The sequence below is a fragment of the Momordica charantia genome, assembly GCF_013281855.1.
Source record: "Momordica charantia cultivar OHB3-1 chromosome 5 unlocalized genomic scaffold, Mcharantia_2.0 BLBB01000005.1, whole genome shotgun sequence".
Lineage (NCBI taxonomy): Eukaryota > Viridiplantae > Streptophyta > Magnoliopsida > Cucurbitales > Cucurbitaceae > Momordica > Momordica charantia.
The window spans coordinates 19540823-19553582 of record NW_028275163.1 but is presented as its reverse complement, the minus strand read 5'-3'; the positions used below and the strand labels follow the sequence as shown (position 1 = coordinate 19553582).

General features: G+C 36.7%; 1 protein-coding gene across 1 annotated transcript; it reads right to left on the bottom strand.

Moving 5' to 3' along the window:
• Positions 1-3853: 3853 nt before the first annotated feature.
• LOC111019823 (cytochrome P450 CYP94D108) lies at positions 3854-6821 on the bottom strand. Its single transcript, XM_022296307.2, has 2 exons — positions 5992-6821; positions 3854-4878 (listed from the first exon to the last, which is right to left on the bottom strand). The coding sequence occupies exons 1-2, from the start codon at positions 6786-6788 to the stop codon at positions 4002-4004; spliced, it is 1674 nt and encodes a 557-aa protein (XP_022151999.1). The 5' UTR covers positions 6789-6821; the 3' UTR covers positions 3854-4001.
• Between the last annotated feature and the right edge of the window lie 5939 nt (positions 6822-12760).

Here is a 12760-nt window from a genome sequence, read left to right as displayed (position 1 = left end):
TAATTTTGTGGGGTTTTATATGTACCTTTCCTTTAGTTTGTATAATTTGGATTGAAGTTAATGAGAGTTATATGGACATGAGAGAGTTGTGTGTGTGTTTTGATAGTGAGACTAAGTTTTGTGCATTTTAAGTTTGTTTGAGAGAGTTTTTATTGGCTTTAAATATATGAAAGTGTTGGAGGGGGGGCATTATTAAGTGTTTTTGGATAACGTTGTTGAATTTTAAGTGAATTGTGATAGAGTTTATGTGAATGTTTTTTAGATTCGATGAGAGTAAGTTTTGTGAATTTGAAAATTGTTTTCGTGAGTTTTTGTTAACTTTTAATGATTGCTTTGAGTTCATGCATATGCAAAGCTTGAATAACATTTTTAGTTCATGGCATGTGCAAAGTTTGAATGTTTTGTTTGATGTGGAATGAGTTAAAATTGGAAGTTTGTTTGAATGGAAGTAGTGAGTTTGTTTGAATAGAAGTGGTGAGTTTGTTTGAAGTGTTAAGTTATTAAGTGTTTTTGGATAACGTTGTTGAATTTTAAGTGTATTGTGATAGAGTTTGTGTGCATGTTTTTTAGACTTAGTGAGAGTAAGTTTTAATGTTTACTTGAGTTCATGCATATGAAGTGAGAATAACATTTTTAGTTCATGGCATGTGCAATTAGTTTGTTATGTGTAATGAGTTAGAATTAGAAGTTTGTTTGAATAGAAGTGGTGAGTTAACTTGTGGAAGTATTTGTTAACATAAATTTATTTGTTATTTATTTTTTCAGGTTAGTTCGATTTCTGTATCGAAAGTTTCTGAAAAGTTGATTATCTCTCGTGAAGAATTTGATGATATGAGACATTTTCATATGTTTATGTTTTTTATTTGAGACTTCTTAGAATTTGTTTAATTTTTGTTTGTATGAAATTCTTGTAGTTTTTGTAAAACTAAATTTTATTTAATATTATAAGTTTTATATTAAATTCAATGTATGGCAAGGTTTATTGTTGAAAAAAAAAAATAAATAACCCTTCGGAGACGAAAAATGATTTGGTCGCCGAAGGTCAGAAACCTTCGGAGACGAAAACAGATTTGGTCGCCGAAGACACCTTCGGCGACCAAATTCGTTTTCGTCTCCGAAGGTTTATGACCTTCGGCGACGACTTTGAATTTGGTCGCCGAAGATATCTTCGGTGACCAAATCTACCTTCGGCGACGAAAAATATAAATCGTCGCCGAAACCCTCTGGCGATCGGGTAATGGCGAAGATTTAGGCGACGACTTTGTTTCGTCGCCAAAGACCTTCGGAGACGAAATTTGACCTTTTAGCAACGAATATTGTCGTCGCCGAAACTCCGAATTCTTGTAGTGACACAATCTTAAGTACAAACCCTAGTATCTCATAACTCTTTCAACTCTTCAATTAATGGTTGTAAGTAAACGTCAAAATCTTTTCTAGGTGACTTCGACCTAAGAATAAGCAATGACATTAATAAATTACTTTCCTTCATGCACTTCCAAGGAGGCAAATTGTATGGAATAAGTACCACTGGCCACATGCTATACGAATTGTTCATATTCCCAAACGGATTAAACCCATCTGAAGCTAGTCCCAAACGAACATTTCGTGGGTCTGAAGCAAATTGAGGAAATGTGTTATCTAGATGCTTCCACCCCAAAGCGTCAACTGGATGTCGTAAGACACCCTCTTTCTTAACTTGTTTTTCTGTATGCCACCTCATTTCAGAAGCAAAATGTTTTGAAGAAAAGAACCGTTTCAATCTTGGTATCAACGGAAATTATCGTAACAGTTTTTAGAGGACTTGTGAAGCTTTTCCATTACTGTTTTTATAACGAGATTCACCATATACTAGACAACTTTGATATTCAGAATATTCTTTCCTAAATAATATACAGTCATACTTGCAGGCATGTAGGGGCTCATATGAAAGTCCTAAATCACACAGTCTCATTTTAGCCTCGTATGATGTACTAGGTATAGATGCAACTATCGTAAGTGCTTCGTTTAACAATTTAAGTAACATATCAAACGATTTATTACTCCAATTGTTAATGACCTTGATATGCATCAACTTTACTAAAAAATTCAATGATGAAAATTTTGTACAACATGGGTACAATTGACTACGTGCTTCAGTGAATAACTGCTCTAAATTGTTAGACGTGTCTCTTCCATGTTCGTTTGAGGGCGTCTCAAAACAAAATTATTCACTTTCTACATTTTCTTCTACAATGGGGCATTGTAAATCGTTGAGAAGTCGAGACATATCACAATCTTCATTATTCATAACATTGTGTTCTCTACTTAATTTATTGTGCGAAAGAGCTTCACGTCTTGTATAACAACTTGAAGGGGTTGGTTCTTCTCCATGATATATCCATTGAGTATATGATGTGATATTCCATTTATAAACAAGTGTCTTTCTATTCCATCAATTGAATGTCACTTTACATTCATACAATATCTACATGGACATCTTGTTTTTCCTGTATTGTTGACGTGAAGTTTTGCCAATTTTATGAAATGTTTTACTCCTTCTACATACCCAGGCTAGAATCAATCTCTAACCTTAGTCCAATTCTTGTTCATTCTCGATGACAATATTGTTTAAAGAACGTCTAATTCAGTATAAATGGTCAATGTTGAATCCTAAAAGAACCAGACAAAAGATTAGGTTTATTTTGTCATAAACCTAAGATATTTTGAAAATAGAAATATCTAAAATTTATTTTCAAAGTGAGATGATGATGATATGAGTGTGGTCATTATTGTCGAGGATAAATGTTGTAGTCAAAAGTAAAAAAGTTTGAAAGTATTATTGAGAGCTGAGATATATCCATGAAATATAGCCACTCAGAGAAAAGATAACTAAGATATACTTAAAAACTCACCTAAATATTTCTATGTTTTGCATATTTTTTTTAAATATTTTTAAAAGCTAAACTAAAATCTAAGCTCTTAGTTTAAAATTTAAAATCTAAGCTTCTTATAAGAATTTAAAAAAATCTAAAATAACATCGCTCACAACCAGAATAACCAAAATAACGAATTCACAATTCATTGTAAATTCAAAACTAACAACAATAAAATCACAAAGAACACCACTTTCGACGACGAAATATACATTCCGTCGCTGAAACTTTGTCATGGGAACGGTCCAATTATTGCTTTCGATTTTCAAAAATGGTTGGGAAAATTTAGTTTTCCCGAGTTTTTGCATACAATCGGACTTTTCCAAACGATTTCAATAAAAGTCGGGAAAACTAAATTTTTCCCGACTATTTTTTGAAAAACCGTCGAGAGTGACATTTCTCGACGGGCTTTGCTCGACATTTTTTCCAATGCATTTATTTCATTGGAAAAAAAGTTACTCCCAACTTTTTAAAGGGTTTTCCTGACGTTTTGTAGCGTCGGGAAAAACCTTGTTTAAACATTATGGAAAAGTGTAGTTCTTCAACTTATCATGATGTTTAAAAAACGTCGTAAAGTCAAAAATTCGGAAACTTTGTCTTTCCTTGCCAAAAGCATGGCCTCTCTTTTTTGTGAGGTTTAAAAAACATCACAAAAAATGTGTTTTCTTCTAACTTTTTGTGACGGTTAAAAAAAAGTCACGAAAAGTAAAAAAAATCAGAAAACTCAGTCTTTTTGTGCAAAAATCACGCCTCATTTAAAATGTATTTTTTTTCAACTTTTCATGGCGGTTAAATTAAAAACATCACGAAAAGGTATAAATCCAGAAAATCCGTTTTCCCTACAAAAGAAAATATGTTTTTTACTTTCTGTGACGTTTCTTTTTTAATTTTCAACATTTTTACTACTCACTAATGTCATGAAAACTCGAAATTGTAGTATGTACACACGAAGCCTCGCAGCAGCAAAAATGAGCATAAACTCCCAAAACAAACCACAACAGTACTGTTCTCAGAAGTCCAATTTATTTTTTATACATGCGAGCATCTGTAACCAAAAACAAAAAAGAATGAACTTTTGTTCAGCATAAATTAACCAGGTAGGTCCACTGTGTCTCTCTTTTTGGGCATCACCTGCAGCCCATTCTCCATCCTCAACGTTAGTGAAAGCATTTGCTTTGGAGCTTTCTCCTTCTCCACCATTTCCACATGAAACCTCTCAATCACAGCAGCAACTATGGACTTCATCTGAATAAAGGCCATGTCCTTCCCCAGACACATCCTCGGGCCGGCGTGAAACACCGGGAATCGGAACGGGCTCTCCATCCGGCAGACCCCATTCTCGAGCCACCTCTCCGGTCTAAACTCCCCGTAATCCTTTCCCCATATGCTCTCCATCCTCCCCATCGCATACGTATGGTACGTCACGAACCAGCTCTTCTTGACCGCCGTCCCGTCTGGTAACACGTCATCGCTCCCACAGGCCTTCGTGTCCACCGCCACCGGCGGATACAGCCGGAGAGTCTCCGATAAAGCCGCTTGGAGATACTGCATGTTTCGGAGCTCGTCATAGGTGTACAGTCCCACTTTGGTTTCTTCATCTCCGGTTCGCTTGGACCGGAGTGTTTTGAGTTCTGCAAGGATGTTTTGTTCGATGTCCGGTCGGGAGGATAGGATCCAGAAGAACCATGTTAGAGCTGAGGATGTGGTGTCGCGGCCGGCGAGGATGAAGCTTATGACAATGTCTCGGAGTAATTCTGGGGAGTAATTGTTTTCGTCTCCCATGAAACGGGATAACAAATCTTGATCCTTCTTATGGCTCGTCGTCTTCTTGGTCTCTTCTATTCTTGAGTGTATGATGTTGTCTGCAAATTTGTGGACTGTGGCTATGGATTGTCTTAGAGTTTTCTCTGATCCCACGTTGAAAAATCTCTTCATTTTGTACGAATTTGGGATAGCATACAAGAATCTGGTCTTGCAAAATAGCTCAAGTTCGTGAATCAACAGATTTCATACCTCAAAGAAAAAAAAATTAGAAAAATTTTCCAGATGTTCTGATTTTCACACGAGATTATTTCAAGAAATAGTTAGGAGTTGATTGGCGAGCAAAATTTTTGTTAATAGTGTTGTTCATCATTTAAAGATGGTTTGTGAACTATTTTTAGGTAGGTTCAAATTATTTGATGTGAGAATCTTAATAAATATATATATATATATATATATATATATATATATATATATATTATATTTGATGAGATTAAACTTACACAATTAAGATAAATAGAGACAATTTTCATGATTGTTAAAAATTGTATGATATATTTAAATCAAAAATTCTTACTTAGCTTCATCTTCTCTACACAACCATTAAATGATTGACAATTAAGAGATAGATTTTTTTAAAACAATAATGAATTGCCAATTTTTTTTATTTAGAATGGTGATAGTTTATGGCCTAGGCAAGTATTTATCTATTAAATTTTCAATTATATTCATTTTTATAGATAAATGTTAAAACTAGTCAATTACAAACTTACATTAAAATATGAATTATGAATTAGACAATATCTATCAGGTCACATCATTGAATGTTATCCTCTGACCACTAATGAATGTTTGATAGATTATTTTTCTTTTTAAGAAAAGAAAAAATTCATTTACGCATTTCTTTTTCTTAATTGTCAAAATAGGTCCTCGTACTAGTGTGAGAGGTCTTTAAAACTTTAAAAATTTATACATTTCTTTCTAAATTTACATGGATTATCATCCACTATAATTTATATTAATATTATATTAATATGTAGTAAAAATTTGTGTCAAATCAGTGTTTGTAATTGACTAAAGTGTTCAAATCAGTGTTTTACTCGTCATAAAACTCCCCTAAACAAATCAATTTTTCACTACATATCATATATATATATATAATTAATGGTAGCGGGTGAAATTTTAACCTTGACCAAATGTAAATACACCTAACTTTTAGGGTTAAAAATAAGTTAGTTAGACAAAAGTTTAGCAACCAACTCCTAATTTAAGTAAATCGAAATCAGAATTTTTTGAGGATTAGTTAAAGGGAGCGCACCTGCCGGAGCTGTGCGTGGCGGCGTCCTCGAAAGCGCGCATGAAGTCGGCGCCGGCGGTGGCGTCGCCGCTGAGACAGCCGGGATCGAAATCGAAAGCCAATTTGCAGACATTATCGAACGTGAATCGCTCCAAAACGTCCTGCAAATCCAAACCCCGCCCTGTTTCAGAAGCCCTTTCGAGAACAGGAACCAGCCTGGTCCCAATCTCCACCGCAACGTTTTCCATCACAAAATTCCTCAGCGATTTGGTGTTGAACTCGTAGCTGGCCGTCTTCCTCTGGGCTCGCCAGTTTGGGCCGTCGCAGTTGAAGATTCCGCGGCCCAGAAAATCCTCCAGCAGCGAAATGAAGCGATCCCCTTTCGGGTAGTTCTCGAACTGGGTCTTCAGAATATGCTCCACCACTTCTGGGTTCGCCGTTATCACACCCTGAACCTTCCCCGGCCGCCGGAACACCGCTGTGTTTCCGCGGCACTTCCGAAGCACCTCCGTCGACCAGTCCAGAAAACGGTGCCGGTTCGCCAAGAAGTCCGGCAACGTCCCGAATATCGGGAAGTTTCTGAAACCTTCCTTATTTCGTGAACCGAAGAAACGAAGGAAAAGAAGAGGGAAGAGGAGAGTGATGATGAGAAGCATCGCCATCCAGATATCCATGGCACCGCCAGTGGAGAAGAAAGATACAATTTTTTTTTTCCTTTTTCCTTTTTTTTTCTTTTTCTTTTCGAATGAATTATTTGCAAAGAGAGATACTAAAATCCAAATTAGAAATGATGGAAATTTGTAGAATAACAATTGCATTCATCAGCACCTGGCTTCATTTTCGGACGACTGTAGAATACTTCTTCTATTTATCGTTTGCATAAAGATAGTACGGTACTCTCTTAGTATTGGAACTTTTCCTCAGTCCTCAGTTTCTTTAAAAAAAAAAGAAGAAAAAATTATCTCTTTATGAAAATATTCAAATATTATGGTTGAAATATAGTGATTATATGTTTAGCTATTTTTGTTTAATTATGTGGGAATGAAATTAGTTGTAGAGTTTTTTTTTTTTTTTTTTACAATATGTTGGGGTGGGGTTCGAATTCATAATCTCTTGGTCAGAGATAGGTGATTTAATCCCCTAAACTATATTTAATTTGACAATTGCATTGAGATACTAGAAGTAGCGTCTCGGTGCTATAAGCTTCACTGTGCCTCTATTCTATTTTTGTGCTAATGCCTCCATGCTGTCCTCTTCTGTATTTTGGTCTTGCAGCATTGTTTTGGCTTCATATTCCCAACAGCTTCCTTTGGTTTTTTTATCCATCTTTTGTTTTTTTTAATATTTTAGAAATAAAAAATTAAAGACAAAATAAATTTAAAAATTTAATAAAAATAACTTTAAAAAACATTCAACCCAATATATCGTCATTATTTCCATATAATAGACACTTTACAAACATGATTGAGTAACCAAATTAATGTATGGTGTGGAGAAAGCCAAATGTCATATTATAAAGATGAAACCATAGGTTAAGAGGGATAAAATAATCAAATATTTAATAGCTATCACTGGTAAAAAGTTTTCATTATTTAATTCATGTTTGCGACTTTCGTGTTTATATATGAATTAAAATTGACCTACAATCTCTTATACCCTATATTTTACTTTACTAGTATAATGTCCATGTATAATCTTGGCTTCCAAGGCACAATCTTAAAAAAATAAAACTAAGTTAATTAATTTATGCATATATATAATTTTTTAAAGAAATAACTCTTCATTTAATTAAGACGTTTGCTCTCCTATTAATATAGGCTAGAACGGAATTGTCAGCCTTATAAATTTTATATTTTTAACACCTTTTTTAGTCACAAATATGGGAGGAAGATTGAACTTCTAACTTTTAAAGAAGGAACAAAACACCTTAATTAAGCTTGAAATATATTTTAACAGTTTTTTTTATGAAAAGTAACTTTTAAATTATGCAAATTACATATAATATATACATGTCAAAACGAGTATAATTGAACGATAATTATAGTGGTGTAGCAGATTGATTAACTAATAATAATTATTAGAAATAACCTACGCAGAAGGGAGTACTCTTGCCAAATAACATAAGTGGAACCAATCTAAAAAAAAGTTGATTTGAAATCTCATTTTGCTACCTACCCATCAAAATTTTCAGTCATCAAGACCTTATTTTATCCTATTAGCTTACTTCTCATGTCATATCATAATTTTTTTTCCTTCAACAATGACATCAACTGTTTTTTTTTATTATATTAACGATAACATAATTGAAAAACCATCAAATTTTAAAATAGTAACAAGTATAAGCTTAGCCACTAAATTATGCTCGAATTAGTGTCATATCATGTCATATCAATGATCACGGACATTTAATCTAATTACCATGTCATGTCAAAATTTAAGTAATATTAAGAACTATAAGGACTATTAAAATTATAATTGAAATTTTAGGAATCTAATAAATACTTCTAAAATTTAGGAACTGCATAATGCATAATTTATAATTTAATCAATTAAACTAGGTATATCTTCTTTCAGTATGGAATTTTTTTTTTTTTTTGGTTAGTGCAGGAATTACAACCTTAAGTGCTTCAAAATTTCTTTTTACTTTAACAATTTCTTAATTTTAATGATATCTTTATCGATGGTCTATATTTTTTAGTACAAAAAGTGGGGGTGAGAGATTCGAACTCATGACCTCTTGGTTAGAGACAATTGTCAATTATCGTTGAATTAAGTTTCATATTAGTTGGTGCAAATATTAAGGACAATGATGATATGATATTGTCCGTTTTGGGTATAACTCTCACGACTTTGCTTTTGGTTTCATCCAAAAGATTTCATATCAATGGAGATAATATCCTCTCTTATATATCATGGATCACCTCTTCCCTAGCGAATGTATGACTTTGTTTGGATACCTTGCCACCCCAAAAACAAACTCAATTGATTCTTTGATACAATTATAATAGGGCTAAAAACACCTTATTTGAAGTATGGGAAGTTGCTTAAACAAAAAGAAACCTTTCATTAATTGGGCTTTGTTAATGCGTAAAATGTCAAAGTCAATCGAACCGGGTGATCCGAATTTGACCCGATGGGTTGTTAATAGGGGAAAGACGAATTATTGATCGAACGACTGGATCGAAGTTGATCTGCACAAAGACAATGTGAGCTAATGCCAGCGAGATTCTGGCATACACTCTAATGCTTAAGTCAATGTAAGAACTGATGAGAAGAAAGAGAGATAATTGCATAGAAGTGTAGTGAGTTATTGGTGTACCTGAATTGGATTGAGATCTTCGTGTTTATAGGCTCATGGAGGGAGGAGGAAGATTTATTTCCTTCCAAGTAATATGGTCGGGCTAAGATGTCTACGGTGGAGGTGTGCTCACCACGCTAGGTATGACACGAAAGTGCGTAAAGTAGTAGGCCGCCATGGTGGCGTGCGCTTCATGCTCTAGCAAAGGTGGCTGCAGTGACCACAAGGAAGAAGGGGCATCGCGGCCGCTTGGGTCGCGCTTACTTTGCGTGGAGAAAGATTGCGTAGTGGTCGCGCTCCTTGCGTTGAGAAGGGGCACCGCAACCAATTGGGGTGCGCTCGCTTGGTGCAGAGAAGGATTGTGCGCCTTACATTGAGAAGGGGTACCGCGACCAATTGAGGTGCACTCGCTTAGCGTGGAGAGGATTGGGCGGCCTTGGTGGTGGCGCATGTGTGCCACGATTGGCGCGTGAGTATTGCGCCGATGGGCCATTGTGGCGGTGTGTTTGCCACGCTTGGTGTGGACGGAATGGGTCGATGGGCTGTGGTGGTACCTGGCGTGTAAGACGTTTTTTTTTTTTTTTTTGTATTACGAATCTTGTTGGTAACAACATGTTCTTTTTGTTTCAAGAAATAACACTTTTATTCCTAACACATGACATTTTATTATTGATATATTTTGCTTACTGGTAATATAATTTTAAATGTTCCACATTCCACGATTGGGTCAGTATTCTTCCCATTGCATTAGACAAGTAATAAGTTTCGGGTCAAGCTAGTTTAGTGACCACATATGGGCCTTCCCATGTAGGACCAAGGACACCGTCTGTTGGGTTCTTGGCGTTAGGGAGTACTTTGAATAGAACGATATCTCCTACTTGAAACGCTCGTGGTTGCATACGAGTGTTATAATGTTGCGCACTGCATTCCTTGCATGCTATCATTCGTTGTTTAGCACCTTCTTGTAACTCTTCTAACAGATCTAACTTCATTCTTAAAGATTCTTCACTAGTATCGGGATCATAATTTTCTGTTCAAGGAGAAGGCAGCCCGATCTCATCTGGGATCATTGCCTCAGTGTCGAAGGCTAAAGAAAAAGAGGTCTCTCCCGTCGTGGTTTTCGCTGTAGTTCGATATGCCCATAGTATGCTTGGTAGCTCTTCTACCCATTTTCCTTTGAAGAAGTCCAAACAAGCTTTTAGACATCTTTTTATGATTTTGTTAACGGCTTCCACCTGACCATTAGAGTGCAGATGCGAAGGAAATGATCAAAAGTGCTAAATGCCTAGTTGATCACAGAAACTTTTGAAACCCGAACTGTCAAATTGTCTTCCATTCTCTGTCACAATTGCGTAGGGGATTCCAAATCTGCATATCAAACTTTGATATACAAACTGGGTAATTTTGTTGCTCAGTGATTGAAGCTACGACTTCTGCTTCAGCCCATTTGGTAAAGTAATCTACCGCAACTATCGCGTATTTTGTTTGTCCTTCCCCCTACGGGAGGAGACCTATAAGATCTACTCCTCATTAGGCAAAAGGCCAGGCTCCGGTCACGGCAGATAATGGCTCAACTGGTTGCCTATGAACAGGGGCAATTCGCTGATAGCAATTGCACTTTCAGGTATAGTTCTTAGCTTCTCGGTGTAAGGTTGGCCGATAATACCCTTGCCTGTAATTTTTTGTGCCCGGGATCGTGCCCCTAGGTGGTTGCCACAAATGCCTTCATGCACCTCTTGTAGGACAAAAGCTGATTCCTCATGATCAAGTCATTCCAGAAGTGGTAGTGAGAATCCTCGATTGTATAAGGTTCCATTGTGAACAACATATTGTGTCGACCGACATTGTACTTGTCAGGCCTCCATTTTACTTTCGGGCGACTCTTCTGTTGTCAGGTGTTTCACCAAGGGATCCGTCCAAGTACTTAATTGAGGGACGGTCATCACGGGGAGGTTTTTGGGCTTTCTTATGTTTGGTTCTGCAACGAACTTCATGGGAATTTCCCGTGCTTCTTCCGTTATGTAGGCAGAGGCTAGTTGTGCCAGTGCGTCAACATTTCTGTTCTCCGATCGTGGTATTTGCCGAATTTCCCATTCTGCAAAAGAAGTAAGCAAATTTCGCACCTGTGCCTTATATTCGGCTAGTTTGACCCCCTTGACCTGGTAGTCTCCTTTAAATTGGTTTACTACCAAAATTGAGTCACTGTATATGTGAAGACGAGTTGCTTTATGTTCTTGAGCGACTTTCAATCATTGTTCAAGGTTGGTTGGATTATAAGGCGGATTCATGATTTGGAACACAAATTTTGGCTAGGGTCGAGTCTATGTCTTCTTTTATTGTTGTTCCCCACAGATGGCACCAACTGTTAATGCGTAAAATGTCGAGGCCAATCGAACCGGGTGATCCGAATTTGACCCGATGGGTTGTTAATAGAGGAAAGACGAATTCTTGACTCGAACAGCTGGATTGAAAATGATCTACACAAAGAAAATGTGAGCTAATGCCGACGAGGTGCCGGTATACTCTGATGCTTAAGTTAGTGTAAGAACTGATGAGAAGAAAAAGAGAGAATTGCATAACAGTGTAGTGAGTTATCGTCGTACCTCAATTAGACTAGGATCTTTGTATTTATAGACTCATGGGGGAGGAGGAAGATTTATTTCCTTCTAAGTAATATGGCCGAGCTAAGATGTCTACGGTGGAGGTGTGCTCACCACACTAGGTATGGCACGAAGGTGTGTAAAGTAGTAGCCACCATGGTTGCGTGCGCTTCATGCTCTAGGAAAGATGGCTGTAGTGACCACAAGGGAGAAGGTGCACCGCGGCCGCTTGAGTCACATTTGCTTTTCGCAGAGAAGGATTGTGCAGAGGTCGTGCTCCTTGCGTTGAGAAAGGGCACTACGGCCAATTGGGGTGTGCCCGCTTGGCGCGGAGAAGTATTGTGTGTCTTGCATTGAGAAGGGGCACCGTGGCCAATTGAGGTGCGTTCGCTTGACATGGAGAAGGATTGGACGACCTTGGTGGTGGCGTGTGTGTGCCCACGATTGGCACATGAGTATTGGGCCGATAGGCCATTGTGGCAGTGTGTTTGCCACGCTTGGTGTGGACGGAAGGGTCCGATGAGCTGTGGGTACCTGACGTGTAAGACTTTTGCCTGACATCCCAACAAGCTTTCTACACAAATATAAATCCAATTATCTGTCAAATTTTTTCAATCAGAACTATATGGACAGAGTGTTAAAAAATTGGTCAATTTATTTTCAATAATGAAAATATTAATGAAAATGACACCACACACATGTATATTTATATATTGTCTCTGTTTTTACACGAAAATACTCATATAGCATTAGGTTTTATTGAGAAAAAAAATAATCTTGAGATATATAAAAATAAAAATTGTGCAATAAAAGTCAAAGGAACAGCCAAAATCAAGGATATGGATAAACTCAACAAAGATGTTTATTGTGATGAATATAAAAGTTTAGTACG